The 20,992-nt window shown below is 60.1% G+C and overlaps 1 protein-coding gene across 6 annotated transcripts in view; it reads right to left on the bottom strand.

Moving 5' to 3' along the window:
• Positions 1-20,992, bottom strand: part of LOC132399562 (GON-4-like protein) — a 122,102-nt gene that overhangs the window by 70,564 nt on the left and 30,546 nt on the right. For all 6 annotated transcript variants that reach the window (XM_059980057.1, XM_059980059.1, XM_059980061.1 and 3 more), the window contains 2 exons: positions 20,612-20,704; positions 19,105-19,145 (listed from right to left, as the gene is read on the bottom strand). In XM_059980057.1, the coding sequence (XP_059836040.1) occupies positions 19,105-19,145; positions 20,612-20,704 (134 nt within the window). The remainder of the gene's footprint in view (positions 1-19,104; positions 19,146-20,611; positions 20,705-20,992) is intronic.

The following is a 20,992-nucleotide window of genomic DNA, read 5'->3' as shown; positions in this document are numbered from 1 at the left end:
GCCGGGAGGTGAGACAGCAGGACAGTGGATAACACCGGGAGGTGAGACAGTAGGACAGTGGATAACGCCGGGGGGTAAGACGGCAGGACAGTGGATAACGCCGGGGGGTAAGACAGCAGGACAGTGAATAACGCCGGGGGGTGAGACGGCAGGACAGTGGATAACGCGGGGGGTGAGACGGCAGGACAGTGGATAACGCTGGGGGGTAAGACGGCAGGACAGTGGATAACGCCGGGGGGTGAGACAGCAGGACAGTGGATAACACCGGGAGGTGAGACAGCAGGACAGTGGATAACGCCGGGGGGTGAGACGGCAGGACAGTGGATAACGCCGGGGGGTGAGACAGTAGGACAGTGGATAACGTGGGGGGGGTGAGACAGCAGGACAGTGGATAACGCCGGGAGGTGAGACGGCAGGACAGTGGATAACGCCGGGAGGTGAGACAGCAGGACAGTGGATAACGCCGGGGGGTGAGACAGCAGGACAGTGGATAACGCCGGGGGGTGAGACGGTAGGACAGTGGATAACACCGGGGGAGGTGAGACAGCAGGACAGTGGATAACGCCGGGAGGTGAGACGGCAGGACAGTGGATAACACCGGGGGAGGTGAGACAGCAGGACAGTGGATAACGCCGGGAGGTGAGACAGCAGGACAGTGGATAACGCCGGGGGGTGAGACAGCAGGACAGTGGATAACGCCGGGGGGTGAGACAGCAGGACAGTGGATAACACCGGGAGGTGAGACAGCAGGACAGTGGATAACGCCGGGAGGTGAGACAGCAGGACAGTGGATAACGCCGGGAGGTGAGACAGCAGGACAGTGAATAACACCGGGAGGTGAGACAGCAGGACAGTGAATAACACCGGGAGGTGAGACAGCAGGACAGTGAATAACACCGGGAGGTGAGACAGCAGGACAGTGGATAACGCCGGGAGGTGAGACAGCAGGACAGTGGATAACGCCGGGAGGTGAGACGGCAGGACAGTGGATAACGCCGGGGGGGTGAGACGGCAGGACAGTGGATAACGCCGGGAGGTGAGACGGCAGGACAGTGGATAACGCCGGGAGGTGAGACAGCAGGTCAGTGGATAACGCCGGGAGGTGAGACAGCAGGACTGTGGATAACGCCGGGGGGTGAGACAGCAGGACAGTGGATAACGCCGGGGGGGTGAGACGGCAGGACAGTGGATAACGCCGGGAGGTGAGACAGCAGGACAGTGGATAACGCCGGGGGGTGAGACAGCAGGACAGTGGATAACGCCGGGGGGGTGAGACGGCAGGACAGTGGATAACGCCGGGGGGTGAGACAGCAGGACAGTGGATAACACCGGGGGGTGAGACGGCAGGACAGTGGATAACACCGGGGGGTGAGACGGCAGGACAGTGGATAACGCCGGGGGGGTGAGACGGCAGGACAGTGGATAACGCCGGGGTGTGAGACAGCAGGACAGTGTATAACGCCGGGAGGTGAGACGGCAGGACAGTGGATAACGCCGGGGGGTGAGACGGCAGGACAGTGGATAACGCCGGGAGGTGAGATGGCAGGACAGTGGATAACGCCGGGAGGTAAACCAGCAGGACAGTGGATAACGCCGGGGGGTGAGACAGCAGGACAGTGGATAACACCGAGAGGTAAAACAGCAGGACAGTGGATAACGCCGGGAGGTGAGACAGCAGGACAGTGGATAACACCGGGAAGTAAAACAGCAGGACAGTGGATAACGCCGTGAGGTGAGACGGCAGGACAGTGGATAACGCCGGGAGGTAAAACAGCAGGACAGTGGATAACGCCGGGGGGTGAGACGGCAGGACAGTGGATAACGCCGGGGGGTGAGACAGCAGGACAGTGGATAACGCCGGGGGGTGAGACGGCAGGACAGTGGATAACGCCGGGAGGTGAGACGGCAGGACAGTGGATAACGCCGGGGGGTGAGACAGCAGGACAGTGGATAACGCCGGGGGGTGAGACGGCAGGACAGTGGATAACACCGGGAGGTAAAACAGCAGGACAGTGGATAACGCCGGGGGGTGAGACGGCAGGACAGTGGATAACTCCGGGAGGTAAAACAGCAGGACAGTGGATAACGCCGGGAGGTGAGACGGCAGGACAGTGGATAACGCCGGGAGGTGAGACAGCAGGACAGTGGATAACGCCGGGGGGTGAGACAGCAGGACAGTGAATAACACCGAGGGGTGAGACGGCAGGACAGTGGATAACGCCGGGAGGTGAGACAGCAGGACAGTGGATAACGCCGGGAGGTGAGACAGCAGGACAGTGGATAACGCCGGGGGGTAAGACGGCAGGACAGTGGATAACGCCGGGGGGTGAGACAGCAGGACAGTGAATAACGTCGGGGGGTGAGACGGCAGGACAGTGGATAACGCGGGGGGTGAGACGGCAGGACAGTGGATAACGCTGGGGGGTAAGACGGCAGGACAGTGGATAACGCCGGGGGGTGAGACAGCAGGACAGTGGATAACACCGGGAGGTGAGACAGCAGGACAGTGGATAACGCCGGGGGGTGAGACGGCAGGACAGTGGATAACGCCGGGGGGTGAGACAGTAGGACAGTGGATAACGCTGGGGGGGTGAGACAGCAGGACAGTGGATAATGCCGGGGGGTGAGACGGCAGGACAGTGGATAATGCCGGGGGGTGAGACGGCAGGACAGTGGATAACGCCGGGAGGTAAAACAGCAGGACAGTGGATAACGCCGGGAGGTGAGACAGCAGGACAGTGGATAACGCCGGGGGGTGAGACAGCAGGACAGTGGATAACGCCGGGGGGTGAGACGGCAGGACAGTGGATAACGCCGGGGGGTGAGACAGCAGGACAGTGGATAACGCCGGGGGGTGAGACAGCAGGACAGTGGATAACGCCGGGAGGTAAAACAGCAGGACAGTGGATAACACCGGGAGGTAAAACAGCAGGACAGTGGATAACACCGGGGGGTGAGACGGCAGGACAGTGGATAACGCCGGGGGGTGAGACGGCAGGACAGTGGATAACGCCGGGAGGTAAACCAGCAGGACAGTGGATAACGCTGGGGGGGTGAGACAGCAGGACAGTGGATAACGCTGGGGGGGTGAGACAGCAGGACAGTGGATAACACCGGGGGGGGGTGAGACAGCAGGACAGTGGATAACACCGGGGGGGGTGAGACAGCAGGACAGTGGATAACGCCGGGGGGTGAGACAGCAGGACGGTGGATAACGCCGGGGGGTGAGACGGCAGGACAGTGGATAACGCCGGGAGGTGAGACAGCAGGACAGTGGATAACGCCGGGGGGTGAGACAGCAGGACAGTGGATAACGCCGGGAGGTGAGACGGCAGGACAGTGGATAACGCCGGGGGGGTGAGACGGCAGGACAGTGGATAACGCCGGGAGGTGAGACGGCAGGACAGTGGATAACGCCGGGAGGTGAGACAGCAGGTCAGTGGATAACGCCGGGAGGTGAGACAGCAGGACAGTGGATAACACCGGGAGGTGAGACAGCAGGACAGTGGATAACGCCGGGGGGGTGAGACGGCAGGACAGTGGATAACGCCGGGAGGTGAGACAGCAGGACAGTGGATAACGCCGGGAGGTGAGACAGCAGGACAGTGGATAACGCCGGGAGGTGAGACAGCAGGACAGTGGATAACGCCGGGGGGGTGAGACGGCAGGACAGTGGATAACGCCGGGGGGTGAGACAGCAGGACAGTGGATAACACCGGGGGGTGAGACGGCAGGACAGTGGATAACACCGGGGGGTGAGACGGCAGGACAGTGGATAACGCCGGGGGGGTGAGACGGCAGGACAGTGGATAACGCCGGGGGGTGAGACAGCAGGACAGTGGATAACACCGGGAGGTGAGACAGCAGGACAGTGGATAACGCCGGGGGGTGAGACGGCAGGACAGTGGATAACGCGGGGGGGTGAGACAGCAGGACAGTGGATAACGCCGGGGGGTGAGACAGCAGGACAGTGGATAACGCCGGGGGGTGAGACAGCAGGACAGTGGATAACGCCGGGAGGTGAGACAGCAGGACAGTGGATAACGCCGGGGGGTGAGACGGCAGGACAGTGGATAACGCCGGGAGGTGAGACAGCAGGACAGTGGATAACGCCGGGAGGTGAGACAGCAGGACAGTGGATAACGCCGGGGGGTGAGACAGCAGGACAGTGGATAACACCGGGAGGTGAGACAGCAGGACAGTGGATAACGCCGGGAGGTGAGACAGCAGGACAGTGGATAACGCCGGGAGGTGAGACAGCAGGACAGTGGATAACGCCGGGGGGTGAGACGGCAGGACAGTGGATAACGCCGGGGGGTGAGACAGCAGGACAGTGGATAACACCGGGGGGTGAGACAGCAGGACAGTGAATAACACCGGGAGGTGAGACAGCAGGACAGTGAATAACACCGGGAGGTGAGACAGCAGGACAGTGAATAACACCGGGAGGTGAGACAGCAGGACAGTGAATAACACCGGGAGGTGAGACAGCAGGACAGTGGATAACGCCGGGAGGTGAGACAGCAGGACAGTGGATAACACCGGGAGGTGAGACAGCAGGACAGTGGATAACGCCGGGAGGTAAAACAGTAGGACAGTGGATAACACCGGGAGGTGAGACAGCAGGACAGTGGATAACGCCGGGGGGTGAGACAGCAGGACAGTGGATAACGCCGGGGGGTGAGACAGTAGGACAGTGGATAACACCGGGAGGTAAACCAGTAGGACAGTGGATAACACCGGGAGGTGAGACAGCAGGACAGTGGATAACGCCGGGGGGTGAGACAGCAGGACAGTGGATAACGCCGGGGGGTGAGACAGCAGGACAGTGGATAACGCCGGGAGGTGAGACAGCAGGACAGTGGATAACGCCGGGGGGTGAGACAGCAGGACAGTGAATAACGGTGGGGGGGTGAGACGGCAGGACAGTGGATAACGCCGGGGGGGTGAGACGGCAGGACAGTGGATAACGCCGGGGGGGTGAGACGGCAGGACAGTGGATAACGCCGGGGGGGTGAGACGGCAGGACAGTGGATAACGCCGGGGGGTGAGACAGCAGGACAGTGGATAACACCGGGAGGTAAGACAGCAGGACAGTGGATAACGCCGGGAGGTGAGACAGCAGGACAGTGGATAACGCCGGGGGGTGAGACAGCAGGACAGTGGATAACGCCGGGGGGTGAGACAGCAGGACAGTGGATAACGCCGGGGGGTGAGACAGCAGGACAGTGGATAACGCCAGGGGGGTGAGACAGCAGGACAGTGGATAACGCCGGGAGGTGAGACAGCAGGACAGTGGATAACGCCGGGAGGTGAGACAGCAGGACAGTGGATAACGCCGGGAGGTGAGACAGCAGGACAGTGGATAACATCGGGGGGTGAGACAGCAGGACAGTGGATAACGCCGGGGGGTGAGACGGCAGGACAGTGGATAACACCGGGGGGTGAGACAGCAGGACAGTGGATAACGCCGGGAGGTGAGACAGCAGGACAGTGGATAACGCCGGGGGGTGAGACGGCAGGACAGTGGATAACACCGGGGGGTGAGACAGCAGGACAGTGGATAACACCGGGAGGTGAGACAGCAGGACAGTGAATAACGCCGGGGGGTGAGACGGCAGGACAGTGGATAACGCCGGGAGGTAAAACAGCAGGACAGTGGATAACGCCGGGAGGTGAGACAGCAGGACAGTAGATAACGCCGGGAGGTAAAACAGCAGGACAGTGGATAACGCCGGGAGGTAAAACAGCAGGACAGTGGATAACGCCGGGAGGTAAAACAGCAGGACAGTGGATAACGCCGGGGGGTGAGACGGCAGGACAGTGGATAACGCCGGGGGGTGAGACAGCAGGACAGTGGATAACGCCGGGGGGTGAGACAGCAGGACAGTGGATAACGCCGGGGGGTGAGACAGCAGGACAGTGGATAACGCCGGGAGGTGAGACGGCAGGACAGTGGATAACACCGGGGGGGGTGAGACAGCAGGACAGTGGATAACGCCGGGGGGTGAGACAGCAGGACAGTGGATAACGCCGGGAGGTGAGACAGCAGGACAGTGGATAACGCCGGGGGGTGAGACGGCAGGACAGTGGATAACGCCGGGAGGTAAGACAGTAGGACAGTGGATAACACCGGGAGGTGAGACAGTAGGACAGTGGATAACACCGGGAGGTGAGACAGCAGGACAGTGGATAACGCCGGGAGGTAAAACAGCAGGACAGTGGATAACACCGGGAGGTGAGACAGCAGGACAGTGGATAACGCCGGGAGGTAAAACGGCAGGACAGTGGATAACACCGGGAGGTAAAACAGCAGGACAGTGGATAACGCCGGGGGGTGAGACAGCAGGACAGTGGATAACGCCGGGAGGTGAGACAGCAGGACAGTGGATAACACCGGGAGGTGAGACAGCAGGACAGTGGATAACGCCGGGGGGTGAGACAGCAGGACAGTGGATAACGCCGGGAGGTGAGACAGCAGGACAGTGGATAACGCCGGGGGGTGAGACAGCAGGACAGTGGATAACGCCGGGAGGTGAGACAGCAGGACAGTGGATAACGCCGGGGGATGAGACGGCAGGACAGTGGATAACACCGGGGGGTGAGACGGCAGGACAGTGAATAACACCGGGAGGTAAGACAGCAGGACAGTGGATAACACCGGGAGGTGAGACGGCAGGACAGTGGATAACACCGGGAGGTGAGACAGCAGGACAGTGAATAACACCGGGAGGTGAGACAGCAGGACAGTGGATAACGCCGGGAGGTGAGACAGCAGGACAGTGGATAACACCGGGAGGTGAGACAGCAGGACAGTGGATAACGCCGGGAGGTAAAACAGCAGGACAGTGGATAACACCGGGAGGTGAGACAGCAGGACAGTGGATAACGCCGGGAGGTGAGACAGCAGGACAGTGGATAACGCCGGGAGGTGAGACAGTAGGACAGTGGATAACACCGGGAGGTAAACCAGTAGGACAGTGGATAACGCCGGGAGGTGAGACAGCAGGACAGTGGATAACGCCGGGGGGTGAGACAGCAGGACAGTGAATAACGCTGGGGGGGTGAGACGGCAGGACAGTGGATAACGCTGGGGGGGTGAGACGGCAGGACAGTGGATAACGCTGGGGGGGTGAGACGGCAGGACAGTGGATAACGCTGGGGGGGTGAGACGGCAGGACAGTGGATAACGCCGGGGGGTGAGACGGCAGGACAGTGGATAACACCGGGAGGTAAAACAGCAGGACAGTGGATAACGCCGGGAGGTGAGACAGCAGGACAGTGGATAACGCCGGGGGGTGAGACAGCAGGACAGTGGATAACGCCGGGGGGTGAGACAGCAGGACAGTGGATAACGCCGGGGGGTGAGACAGCAGGACAGTGGATAACGCCGGGAGGTGAGACAGCAGGACAGTGGATAACGCCGGGGGGTGAGACAGCAGGACAGTGGATAACGCCGGGGGGTGAGACAGCAGGACAGTGGATAACGCCGGGGGGTGAGACAGCAGGACAGTGGATAACGCCGGGGGGTGAGACAGCAGGACAGTGGATAACGCCGGGGGGTGAGACAGCAGGACAGTGGATAACGCCGGGGGGTGAGACAGCAGGACAGTGGATAACGCCGGGGGGTAAAACAGCAGGACAGTGAATAACACCGGGAGGTGAGACAGCAGGACAGTGGATAACGCCGGGAGGTGAGACAGCAGGACAGTGGATAACACCGGGGGGTGAGACAGCAGGACAGTGGATAACGCCGGGGGGTGAGACGGCAGGACAGTGGATAACACCGGGGGGTGAGACAGCAGGACAGTGGATAACGCCGGGAGGTGAGACAGCAGGACAGTGGATAACGCCGGGGGGTGAGACAGCAGGACAGTGGATAACGCCGGGGGGTGAGACAGCAGGACAGTGGATAACACCGGGAGGTGAGACAGCAGGACAGTGAATAACGCCGGGGGGTGAGACGGCAGGACAGTGGATAACGCCGGGAGGTAAAACAGCAGGACAGTGGATAACGCCGGGGGGTGAGACGGCAGGCCAGTGGATAACGCCGGGGGGTGAGACGGCAGGACAGTGGATAACGCCGGGAGGTAAACCAGCAGGACAGTGGATAACGCCGGGAGGTGAGACAGCAGGACAGTAGATAACACCGGGAGGTAAAACAGCAGGACAGTGGATAACGCCGGGGGGTGAGACAGCAGGACAGTGGATAACGCCGGGGGGTGAGACAGCAGGACAGTGGATAACGCCGGGGGGTGAGACGGCAGGACAGTGGATAACGCCGGGAGGTGAGACAGCAGGACAGTGGATAACGCCGGGGGGTGAGACGGCAGGACAGTGGATAACACCGGGAGGTAAAACAGCAGGACAGTGGATAACGCCGGGAGGTGAGACAGCAGGACAGTGGATAACGCCGGGAGGTGAGACAGCAGGACAGTGGATAACACCGGGAGGTAAAACAGCAGGACAGTGGATAACGCCGGGAGGTGAGACGGCAGGACAGTGGATAACGCCGGGGGGTGAGACAGCAGGACAGTGGATAACGCCGGGGGGTGAGACGGCAGGACAGTGGATAACACCGGGAGGTAAAACAGCAGGACAGTGGATAACGCCGGGGGGTGAGACGGCAGGACAGTGGATAACGCCGGGAGGTAAAACAGCAGGACAGTGGATAACGCCGGGAGGTGAGACGGCAGGACAGTGGATAACACCGGGAGGTGAGACAGCAGGACAGTGGATAACGCCGGGAGGTAAGACGGCAGGACAGTGGATAACGCCGGGGGGTGAGACGGCAGGACAGTGAATAACGCCGGGGGGTGAGACGGCAGGACAGTGAATAACGCCGGGGGGTGAGACGGCAGGACAGTGGATAACGCGGGGGGTGAGACGGCAGGACAGTGGATAACACCGGGGGGTGAGACAGCAGGACAGTGGATAACGCCGGGAGGTGAGACGGTAGGACAGTGGATAACGCTGGGGGGTGAGACGGCAGGACAGTGGATAACGCCGGGGGGGTGAGACGGCAGGACAGTGGATAACGCCGGGGGGTGACACGGCAGGACAGTGGATAACGCCGGGGGGTGAGACGGCAGGACAGTGGATAACGCCGGGAGGTGAGACGGCAGGACAGTGGATAACGCCGGGGGGTGAGACAGCAGGACAGTGGATAACGCCGGGGGGTGAGACGGCAGGACAGTGGATAACGCCGGGGGAGGTGAGACGGCAGGACAGTGGATAACGCCGGGAGGTGAGACAGCAGGACAGTGGATAACGCCGGGGGTGAGACAGCAGGACAGTGGATAACGCCGGGGGTGAGACAGCAGGACAGTGGATAACGCCGGGAGGTGAGACAGCAGGACAGTGGATAACGCCGGGGGGTGAGACGGCAGGACAGTGGATAACGCCGGGAGGTGAGACGGCAGGACAGTGGATAACGCCGGGAGGTGAGACAGCAGGACAGTGGATAACGCCGGGGGGTGAGACAGCAGGACAGTGGATAACACCGGGAGGTGAGACAGCAGGACAGTGGATAACGCCGGGAGGTGAGACAGCAGGACAGTGGATAACACCGGGAGGTGAGACAGCAGGACAGTGAATAACGCCGGGGGGTGAGACAGCAGGACAGTGGATAACACCGGGAGGTGAGACAGCAGGACAGTGAATAACACCGGGAGGTGAGACAGCAGGACAGTGAATAACGCCGGGGGGTGAGACAGCAGGACAGTGGATAACACCGGGAGGTGAGACAGCAGGACAGTGGATAACGCCGGGAGGTGAGACAGCAGGACAGTGGATAACGCCGGGAGGTGAGACGGCAGGACAGTGGATAACACCGGGAGGTGAGACGGCAGGACAGTGGATAACGCCGGGAGGTGAGACAGCAGGACAGTGAATAACACCGGGAGGTGAGACAGCAGGACAGTGGATAACGCCGGGAGGTGAGACAGCAGGACAGTGGATAACACCGGGAGGTGAGACAGCAGGACAGTGGATAACGCCGGGAGGTAAAACAGGAGGACAGTGGATAACACCGGGAGGTGAGACAGCAGGACAGTGGATAACGCCGGGGGGGTGAGACGGCAGGACAGTGCATAACGCCGGGGGGTGAGACAGCAGGACAGTGGATAACGCCGGGAGGTGAGACAGTAGGACAGTGGATAACGCCGGGAGGTGAGACAGCAGGACAGTGGATAACGCCGGGAGGTGAGACAGCAGGACAGTGGATAACGCCGGGGGGTGAGACAGCAGGACAGTGGATAACGCCGGGGGGTGAGACAGCAGGACAGTGGATAACGCCGGGGGGTGAGACAGCAGGACAGTGGATAACGCGGGGGGGTGAGACAGCAGGACAGTGGATAACGCCGGGGGGTGAGACGGCAGGACAGTGAATAACGCTGGGGGGGTGAGACGGCAGGACAGTGGATAACGCTGGGGGGGTGAGACGGCAGGACAGTGGATAACGCCGGGGGGTGAGACGGCAGGACAGTGGATAACGCCGGGGGGTGAGACAGCAGGACAGTGGATAACACCGGGGGGTGAGACAGCAGGACAGTGGATAACACCGGGGGGTGAGACAGCAGGACAGTGGATAACGCCGGGAGGTGAGACAGCAGGACAGTGGATAACGCCGGGGGGTGAGACAGCAGGACAGTGGATAACGCCGGGGGGTGAGACAGCAGGACAGTGGATAACGCCGGGGGGTGAGACAGCAGGACAGTGGATAACGCCGGGGGGTAAAACAGCAGGACAGTGAATAACACCGGGAGGTGAGACAGCAGGACAGTGGATAACGCCGGGAGGTGAGACAGCAGGACAGTGGATAACACCGGGGGGTGAGACAGCAGGACAGTGGATAACGCCGGGGGGTGAGACGGCAGGACAGTGGATAACACCGGGGGGTGAGACAGCAGGACAGTGGATAACGCCGGGAGGTGAGACAGCAGGACAGTGGATAACGCCGGGGGGTGAGACAGCAGGACAGTGGATAACGCCGGGAGGTAAAACAGCAGGACAGTGGATAACGCCGGGAGGTAAAACAGCAGGACAGTGGATAACACCGGGAGGTAAAACAGCAGGACAGTGGATAACGCCGGGGGGTGAGACAGCAGGACAGTGGATAACGCCGGGGGGTGAGACAGCAGGACAGTGGATAACACCGGGAGGTGAGACAGCAGGACAGTGAATAACGCCGGGGGGTGAAACGGCAGGACAGTGGATAACGCCGGGAGGTAAAACAGCAGGACAGTGGATAACGCCGGGGGGTGAGACGGCAGGACAGTGGATAACGCCGGGGGGTGAGACAGCAGGACAGTAGATAACACCGGGAGGTAAAACAGCAGGACAGTGGATAACGCCGGGGGGTGAGACAGCAGGACAGTGGATAACGCCGGGGGGTGAGACAGCAGGACAGTGGATAACGCCGGGAGGTGAGACGGCAGGACAGTGGATAACACCGGGAGGTGAGACAGCAGGACAGTGGATAACGCCGGGGGGTGAGACAGCAGGACAGTGGATAACGCCGGGGGGTGAGACAGCAGGACAGTGGATAACGCCGGGAGGTGAGACGGCAGGACAGTGGATAACACCGGGAGGTGAGACAGCAGGACAGTGGATAACGCCGGGAGGTGAGACAGCAGGACAGTGGATAACGCCGGGGGGTGAGACGGCAGGACAGTGGATAACGCCGGGGGGTGAGACGGCAGGACAGTGGATAACGCCGGGGGGTGAGACAGCAGGACAGTGGATAACGCCGGGGGGTGAGACAGCAGGACAGTGGATAACGCCGGGAGGTGAGACGGCAGGACAGTGGATAACACCGGGGGGGGTGAGACAGCAGGACAGTGGATAACGCCGGGGGGTGAGACAGCAGGACAGTGGATAACGCCGGGAGGTGAGACAGCAGGACAGTGGATAACGCCGGGGGGTGAGACGGCAGGACAGTGGATAACGCCGGGAGGTAAGACAGTAGGACAGTGGATAACACCGGGAGGTGAGACAGCAGGACAGTGGATAACGCCGGGAGGTAAAACAGCAGGACAGTGGATAACACCGGGAGGTGAGACAGCAGGACAGTGGATAACGCCGGGAGGTAAAACGGCAGGACAGTGGATAACACCGGGAGGTAAAACAGCAGGACAGTGGATAACGCCGGGGGGTGAGACAGCAGGACAGTGGATAACGCCGGGAGGTGAGACAGCAGGACAGTGGATAACGCCGGGAGGTGAGACAGCAGGACAGTGGATAACACCGGGAGGTGAGACAGCAGGACAGTGGATAACGCCGGGGGGTGAGACAGCAGGACAGTGGATAACGCCGGGAGGTGAGACAGCAGGACAGTGGATAACGCCGGGGGGTGAGACAGCAGGACAGTGGATAACGCCGGGAGGTAAAACAGCAGGACAGTGGATAACGCCGGGGGGTGAGACGGCAGGACAGTGGATAACACCGGGGGGTGAGACGGCAGGACAGTGGATAACGCCGGGAGGTAAAACAGCAGGACAGTGGATAACACCGGGAGGTAAAACAGCAGGACAGTGGATAACGCCGGGGGGTGAGACGGCAGGACAGTGGATAACGCCGGGAGGTAAAACAGCAGGACAGTGGATAACACCGGGAGGTAAAACAGCAGGACAGTGGATAACACCGGGGGGTGAGACGGCAGGACAGTGGATAACACCGGGGGGTGAGACAGCAGGACAGTGGATAACGCCGGGAGGTGAGACAGCAGGACAGTGGATAACGCCGGGGGGTGAGACGGCAGGACAGTGGATAACGCCGGGGGGTGAGACAGCAGGACAGTGGATAACGCCGGGGGGTGAGACAGCAGGACAGTGGATAACGCCGGGGGGTGAGACAGCAGGACAGTGGATAACGCGGGGGGTGAGACGGCAGGACAGTGGATAACACCGGGGGGGGTGAGACGGCAGGACAGTGGATAACGCCGGGGGGTGAGACAGCAGGACAGTGGATAACGCCGGGGGGTGAGACAGCAGGACAGTGGATAACGCCGGGAGGTAAAACAGCAGGACAGTGGATAACACCGGGAGGTAAAACAGCAGGACAGTGGATAACAACGGGGGGTGAGACGGCAGGACAGTGGATAACGCTGGGGGGGTGAGACAGCAGGACAGTGGATAACACCGGGGGGTGGTGAGACAGCAGGACAGTGGATAACACCGGGGGGGGGGTGAGACAGCAGGACAGTGGATAACGCCGGGGGGTGAGATGGCAGGACAGTGGATAACGCCGGGGGGTGAGATGGCAGGACAGTGGATAACGCCGGGAGGTGAGATGGCAGGACAGTGGATAACGCCGGGAGGTGAGATGGCAGGACAGTGGATAACGCCGGGAGGTGAGATGGCAGGACAGTGGATAACGCCGGGAGGTGAGATGGCAGGACAGTGGATAACGCCGGGAGGTAAACCAGCAGGACAGTGGATAACGCCGGGAGGTGAGATGGCAGGACAGTGGATAACACCGGGAGGTAAAACGGCAGGACAGTGGATAACGCCGGGAGGTAAACCAGCAGGACAGTGGATAACGCCGGGAGGTGAGATGGCAGGACAGTGGATAACGCCGGGAGGTAAACCAGCAGGACAGTGGATAACGCCGGGAGGTGAGACAGCAGGACAGTGGATAACACCGGGAGGTAAAACAGCAGGACAGTGAATAACGCCGGGAGGTAAAACAGCAGGACAGTGGATAACGCCGGGGGGTGAGACAGCAGGACAGTGGATAACACCGGGAGGTGAGACAGCAGGACAGTGGATAACGCCGGGGGGTGAGACAGCAGGACAGTGGATAACGCCGGGAGGTGAGACAGCAGGACAGTGGATAACGCCGGGAGGTGAGACAGCAGGACAGTGGATAACGCCGGGGGGTGAGACAGCAGGACAGTGGATAACGCCGGGAGGTAAAACAGCAGGACAGTGGATAACGCCGGGGGGTGAGACGGCAGGACAGTGGATAACACCGGGGGGTGAGACGGCAGGACAGTGGATAACGCCGGGAGGTAAAACAGCAGGACAGTGGATAACACCGGGAGGTAAAACAGCAGGACAGTGGATAACGCCGGGGGGTGAGACGGCAGGACAGTGGATAACGCCGGGAGGTAAAACAGCAGGACAGTGGATAACACCGGGAGGTAAAACAGCAGGACAGTGGATAACACCGGGGGGTGAGACGGCAGGACAGTGGATAACACCGGGGGGTGAGACAGCAGGACAGTGGATAACGCCGGGAGGTGAGACAGCAGGACAGTGGATAACGCCGGGGGGTGAGACGGCAGGACAGTGGATAACGCCGGGGGGTGAGACAGCAGGACAGTGGATAACGCCGGGGGGTGAGACAGCAGGACAGTGGATAACGCCGGGGGGTGAGACAGCAGGACAGTGGATAACGCGGGGGGTGAGACGGCAGGACAGTGGATAACACCGGGGGGGGTGAGACGGCAGGACAGTGGATAACGCCGGGGGGTGAGACAGCAGGACAGTGGATAACGCCGGGGGGTGAGACAGCAGGACAGTGGATAACGCCGGGAGGTAAAACAGCAGGACAGTGGATAACACCGGGAGGTAAAACAGCAGGACAGTGGATAACACCGGGGGGTGAGACGGCAGGACAGTGGATAACGCTGGGGGGGTGAGACAGCAGGACAGTGGATAACACCGGGGGGGGGTGAGACAGCAGGACAGTGGATAACACCGGGGGGGGGGTGAGACAGCAGGACAGTGGATAACGCCGGGGGGTGAGATGGCAGGACAGTGGATAACGCCGGGGGGTGAGATGGCAGGACAGTGGATAACGCCGGGAGGTGAGATGGCAGGACAGTGGATAACGCCGGGAGGTGAGATGGCAGGACAGTGGATAACGCCGGGAGGTAAACCAGCAGGACAGTGGATAACGCCGGGAGGTGAGATGGCAGGACAGTGGATAACGCCGGGAGGTGAGATGGCAGGACAGTGGATAACGCCGGGAGGTAAACCAGCAGGACAGTGGATAACGCCGGGAGGTGAGATGGCAGGACAGTGGATAACGCCGGGAGGTAAACCAGCAGGACAGTGGATAACGCCGGGAGGTGAGACAGCAGGACAGTGGATAACACCGGGAGGTAAAACAGCAGGACAGTGAATAACGCCGGGAGGTAAAACAGCAGGACAGTGGATAACGCCGGGGGGTGAGACAGCAGGACAGTGGATAACACCGGGAGGTGAGACAGCAGGACAGTGGATAACGCCGGGGGGTGAGACAGCAGGACAGTGGATAACGCCGGGAGGTGAGACGGCAGGACAGTGGATAACGCCGGGAGGTGAGACAGCAGGACAGTGGATAACGCCGGGAGGTGAGACGGCAGGACAGTGGATAACGCCGGGAGGTGAGATGGCAGGACAGTGGATAACGCCGGGAGGTGAGACGGCAGGACAGTGGATAACGCCGGGGGGTGAGACGGCAGGACAGTGGATAACGCCGGGAGATGAGACGGCAGGACAGTGGATAACGCCGGGGGGTGAGACGGCAGGACAGTGGATAACACCGGGGGGTGAGACAGCAGGACAGTGGATAACGCCGGGAGGTGAGACAGCAGGACAGTGGATAACACCGGGAGGTAAAACAGCAGGACAGTGGATAACGCCGGGGGGTGAGACGGCAGGACAGTGGATAACGCCGGGAGGTAAAACAGCAGGACAGTGGATAACACCGGGAGGTAAAACAGCAGGACAGTGGATAACACCGGGGGGTGAGACGGCAGGACAGTGGATAACACCGGGGGGTGAGACAGCAGGACAGTGGATAACGCCGGGAGGTGAGACAGCAGGACAGTGGATAACGCCGGGGGGTGAGACGGCAGGACAGTGGATAACGCCGGGGGGTGAGACAGCAGGACAGTGGATAACGCCGGGGGGTGAGACAGCAGGACAGTGGATAACGCCGGGGGGTGAGACAGCAGGACAGTGGATAACGCGGGGGGTGAGACGGCAGGACAGTGGATAACACCGGGGGGGGTGAGACGGCAGGACAGTGGATAACGCCGGGAGGTAAAACAGCAGGACAGTGGATAACGCCGGGAGGTGAGACGGCAGGACAGTGGATAACGCCGGGAGGTGAGACAGCAGGACAGTGAATAACGCCGGGGGGTGAGACAGCAGGACAGTGGATAACGCCGGGGGGTGAGACGGCAGGACAGTGGATAACGCTGGGGGGTAAAACAGCAGGACAGTGGATAACGCCGGGGGGTGAGACGGCAGGACAGTGGATAACGCCGGGGGGTGAGACAGCAGGACAGTGGATAACGCCGGGGGGTGAGACAGCAGGACAGTGGATAACGCCGGGAGGTGAGACGGCAGGACAGTGGATAACGCCGAAGGGTGAGACAGCAGGACAGTGGATAACGCCGGGGGGTGAGACAGCAGGACAGTGAATAACGCCGGGGGGTGAGACGGCAGGACAGTGGATAACGCCGGGGGGTGAGACGGCAGGACAGTGGATAACGCCGGGGGGTGAGACGGCAGGACAGTGGATAACGCCGGGGGGTGAGACGGCAGGACAGTGGATAACGCCGGGGGGTGAGACGGCAGGACAGTGGATAACGCCGGGGGGTGAGACAGTAGGACAGTGGATAACGCTGGGGGGGTGAGACAGCAGGACAGTGGATAACGCTGGGGGGGTGAGACGGCAGGACAGTGGATAACGCCGGGAGGTGAGACGGCAGGACAGTGGATAACGCCGGGGGGTGAGACAGTAGGACAGTGGATAACGCTGGGGGGGTGAGACAGCAGGACAGTGGATAACACCGGGAGGTGAGACAGCAGGACAGTGGATAACGCTGGGGGGTGAGACGGCAGGACAGTGGATAACGCCGGGAGGTAAAACGGCAGGACAGTGGATAACGCCGGGAGGTGAGACAGCAGGACAGTGGATAACGCCGGGGGGTGAGACGGCAGGACAGTGGATAACGCCGGGGGGTGAGACGGCAGGACAGTGGATAACGCCGGGAGGTAATACAGCAGGACAGTGGATAACGCCGGGGGGTGAGGCAGCAGGACAGTGGATAACGCCGGGAGGTGAGACGGCAGGACAGTGGATAACGCCGGGGGGGTGAGACGGCAGGACAGTGGATATCACCGGGAGGTGAGACAGCAGGACAGTGGATAACACCGGGAGGTGAGACAGCAGGACAGTGGATAACACCGGGAGGTGAGACAGCAGGACAGTGAATAACACCGGGAGGTGAGACAGCAGGACAGTGAATAACACCGGGAGGTGAGACAGCAGGACAGTGAATAACACCGGGAGGTGAGACAGCAGGACAGTGGATAACGCCGGGAGGTGAGACGGCAGGACAGTGGATAACGCCGGGAGGTGAGACAGCAGGACAGTGGATAACACCGGGGGGTGAGACGGCAGGACAGTGGATAACACCGGGAGGTGAGACAGCAGGACAGTGAATAACACCGGGAGGTATAACAGCAGGACAGTGGATAACGCCGGGGGGTGAGACGGCAGGACAGTGGATAACGCCGGGAGGTGAGACGGCAGGACAGTGGATAACGCCGGGGGGTGAGACAGCAGGACAGTGGATAACACCGGGAGGTGAGACAGCAGGACAGTGGATAACGCCGGGGGGTGAGACAGCAGGACAGTGGATAACGCCGGGAGGTGAGACAGCAGGACAGTGGACAACGCCGGGAGGTGAGACGGCAGGACAGTGGATAACGCCGGGAGGTGAGACAGCAGGACAGTGGATAACGCCGGGGGGTGAGACAGCAGGACAGTGGATAACGCCGGGAGGTGAGACAGTAGGACAGTGGATAACGCCGGGAGGTGAGACAGTAGGACAGTGGATAACGCCGGGAGGTGAGACAGCAGGACAGTGGATAACGCCGGGGGGTGAGACGGCAGGACAGTGGATAACGCCGGGAGGTAAAACAGCAGGACAGTGGATAACGCCGGGGGATGAGACGGCAGGACAGTGGATAACGCTGGGGGGGTGAGACGGCAGGACAGTGGATAACGCCGGGGGGTGAGACAGCAGGACAGTGGATAACGCCGGAAGGTAAACCAGCAGGACAGTGGATAACGCCGGGGGGTGAGACGGCAGGACAGTGGATAACGCCGGGAGGTGAGACAGCAGGACAGTGGATAACGCCGGGGGGTGAGACGGCAGGACAGTGGATAACGCCGGGAGGTGAGACAGCAGGACAGTGGATAACGCCGGGGGGTGAGACGGCAGGACAGTGGATAACGCCGGGGGGTGAGACAGCAGGACAGTGGATAACGCCGGGGGGTGAGACAGCAGGACAGTGGATAACGCCGGGAGGTGAGACAGCAGGACAGTGGATAACGCCGGGGGGTGAGACGGCAGGACAGTGGATAACGCCGGGGGGTGAGACAGCAGGACAGTGGATAACGCCGGGGGGTGAGACAGCAGGACAGTGGATAACACCGGGAGGTGAGACGGCAGGACAGTGGATAACGCCGGGAGGTGAGACGGCAGGACAGTGGATAACGCCGGGGGGTGAGACAGCAGGACAGTGGATAACACCGGGAGGTGAGACGGCAGGACAGTGGATAACGCCGGAAGGTAAACCAGCAGGACAGTGGATAACGCCGGGGGGGTGAGACAGCAGGACAGTGGATAACGCCGGGAAGGAAAACGGCAGGACAGTGGATAACGCCGGGGGGGGGGGGGGGGGGTGAGACGGCAGGACAGTGGATAACGCCGGGGGGTGAGACGGCAGGACAGTGGATAACACCGGGAGGTGAGACAGCAGGACAGTGGATAACGCCGGAAGGTAAACCAGCAGGACAGTGGATAACGCCGGGGGGGTGAGACAGCAGGACAGTGGATAACGCCGGGAGGTGAGACGGCAGGACAGTGGATAACACCGGGAAGGAAAACGGCAGGACAGTGGATAACGCGGGGGGGGGGGGGGGGGGGGGGTGAGACGGCAGGACAGTGGATAACGCCGGGGGGGGGGGGGTGGGGGGATGAGACGGCAAGACAGTGGATAACACCGGGGGGGGGTGAGACAGCAGGACAGTGGATAACGCCGGGAAGGAAAACGGCAGGACACCAGAGGCAGAGAGGTAGGCCTCATAACTCACCGTCTCAAAGAGCTCCTCCATCAGTTCGTTCACTTCCTTCTCTGGGGAGACACAAAGAAAGTGAGTCGATATGGATTTCCTCAGGTCTCAATCCTGACTGAGTTCCCAAATCTGATCCAGATTTATTAGTGCCTGGCCTGCCGTGTTCTACCAGCATTTTGTGTGTGTTGTTGTCCAGATTTATTAGCACTGACTTGGAGAACGTGAAATTTGTGTTGAATTGTGGTAGCAGTAGAGTGCAAAGGCAATAAATATTAAAGATTAACATTAGCTTTATTTTTTAAATGTACATCGACACAGTGAAATGCATCGTTCGTGTCAACTACCAACAGAGTCCAAGGATACGCTGGGGACAATCTGTTTCTGTCACCAAGTTTCTAGCATGACCATAACTCACTAACCCTAACTGTACGGCTTTGGAACGTGGAGGAAACTGGAGTACCCGGAGGAAACCCACACAGTCACAGGGAGAGTGTGTGAACTCCTTACAGACAGCAGTGTGAATTGAACCCAGGTCTCTGGTGCTACACTACACAACCACAGAAATAAATAAGTAGTGCAATAAAATGAATAATGAGGTAGTCTGGTGATGGAGAGTTGAGAGCTGTTCTTGAATCTTTGGAGTGTGGTTCCTCAGATTCCTGTACCTCCTCTCCGATGAAGTAACAAGATGAAGGCATGTCATGGATGATAATTTTTTTGCCTGGGATTGATAGGGTCAGACAATCGAGGAATCCCAGGACAGGGAAGTTGGAAAGGAAGGAGCAGGTGAAGGATCAGCCACAGTTCTGTTGAATGGTGGAGTAGACTGAGGGGGCAAATGTGTTCCTGCAGGGTATAGTTCAGATGTTCCAGTAGGGCAGTGTGCTGGAGAGCTAGTACATGAAAGGGCTGAGTGGACTCCTCAGGCACTGTATTATTCCAATGCTCCAGCTAAGGAACTGCCCCTCAAGCTCAAACTACAGTGCAGATTTACACTGTATCTTCCACATACGACAATTATAAACCAATATCGATCTTCTAAAAGCAGCACCCATCATTAGGGACCCTCGCCATCCAGGACATGACTACATTCAGGGAGGAGGTACAGGAGCCTGAAGACCCACACTCAATGCTTCAGGCGCAGCTTCTTCCCCTCTGCCATCAGATTTCTGAACACCCCATGAACACCACCTCCCTATTCCTCTTTTGCCCCAGTTATTTTTAATGTGTTATGTATCGCATTGTCCTGCTGCCACAAAACAACAAAGCCTACCATTTATGTCAGTGACAATACACCCGATTCTGGTCTTTCCCTTAGACACAGGACTCAAAATTGCTCACAATACCCTCAGTGTGGTCTGACCGGCACTTTATAAAAGTGGGGAGGTACCGCTGGGGCTTCACAATCCCGTCTTGTCTGAGTAAACGCCCACCAACGTTCTCACCCGCCAGTGTTACCTTGAGGGGCTCCCTACCCACAGAAATCACAGGAAAGTGCTCGCGCCCACACCCAGCAGCTACGTACTGGTGATCTGCACGGCTCGGTCATTCCGGAAGTCCTCCATGTCCGGCTCGTCTAGGTCCTCCAAGAAGTTATATTCGGGATCATCCTCGTCATCTGGGAGTTGGGGGTGCAGGGAGGTAAATTGTGAAAGTTAGCAGGGCAATGCGAACCGAGGGTGAAGGGAAGGAAAGGATTGGATATATTTCAATATACATTTTAAATCCTTGTCATCCTTCAGCCTCATCACTGTGTGGAGTTCCCTCCCGAAACACTTCCTTCAATCAACTCTTCCCATGGTGCTTAGCCTCCTGTTCACTGCCCTCCCTCCTACAGTGCTCCCTTTCACTGCCCCCTCCTGCAGTGTGCCGCTCCCCTTTCAGCCACCCCTCCCGCAACAACGTG

The sequence above is a fragment of the Hypanus sabinus genome, chromosome 9, assembly GCF_030144855.1.
Source record: "Hypanus sabinus isolate sHypSab1 chromosome 9, sHypSab1.hap1, whole genome shotgun sequence".
Lineage (NCBI taxonomy): Eukaryota > Metazoa > Chordata > Chondrichthyes > Myliobatiformes > Dasyatidae > Hypanus > Hypanus sabinus.
This window is presented reverse-complemented; position numbering and strand designations above follow the sequence as displayed.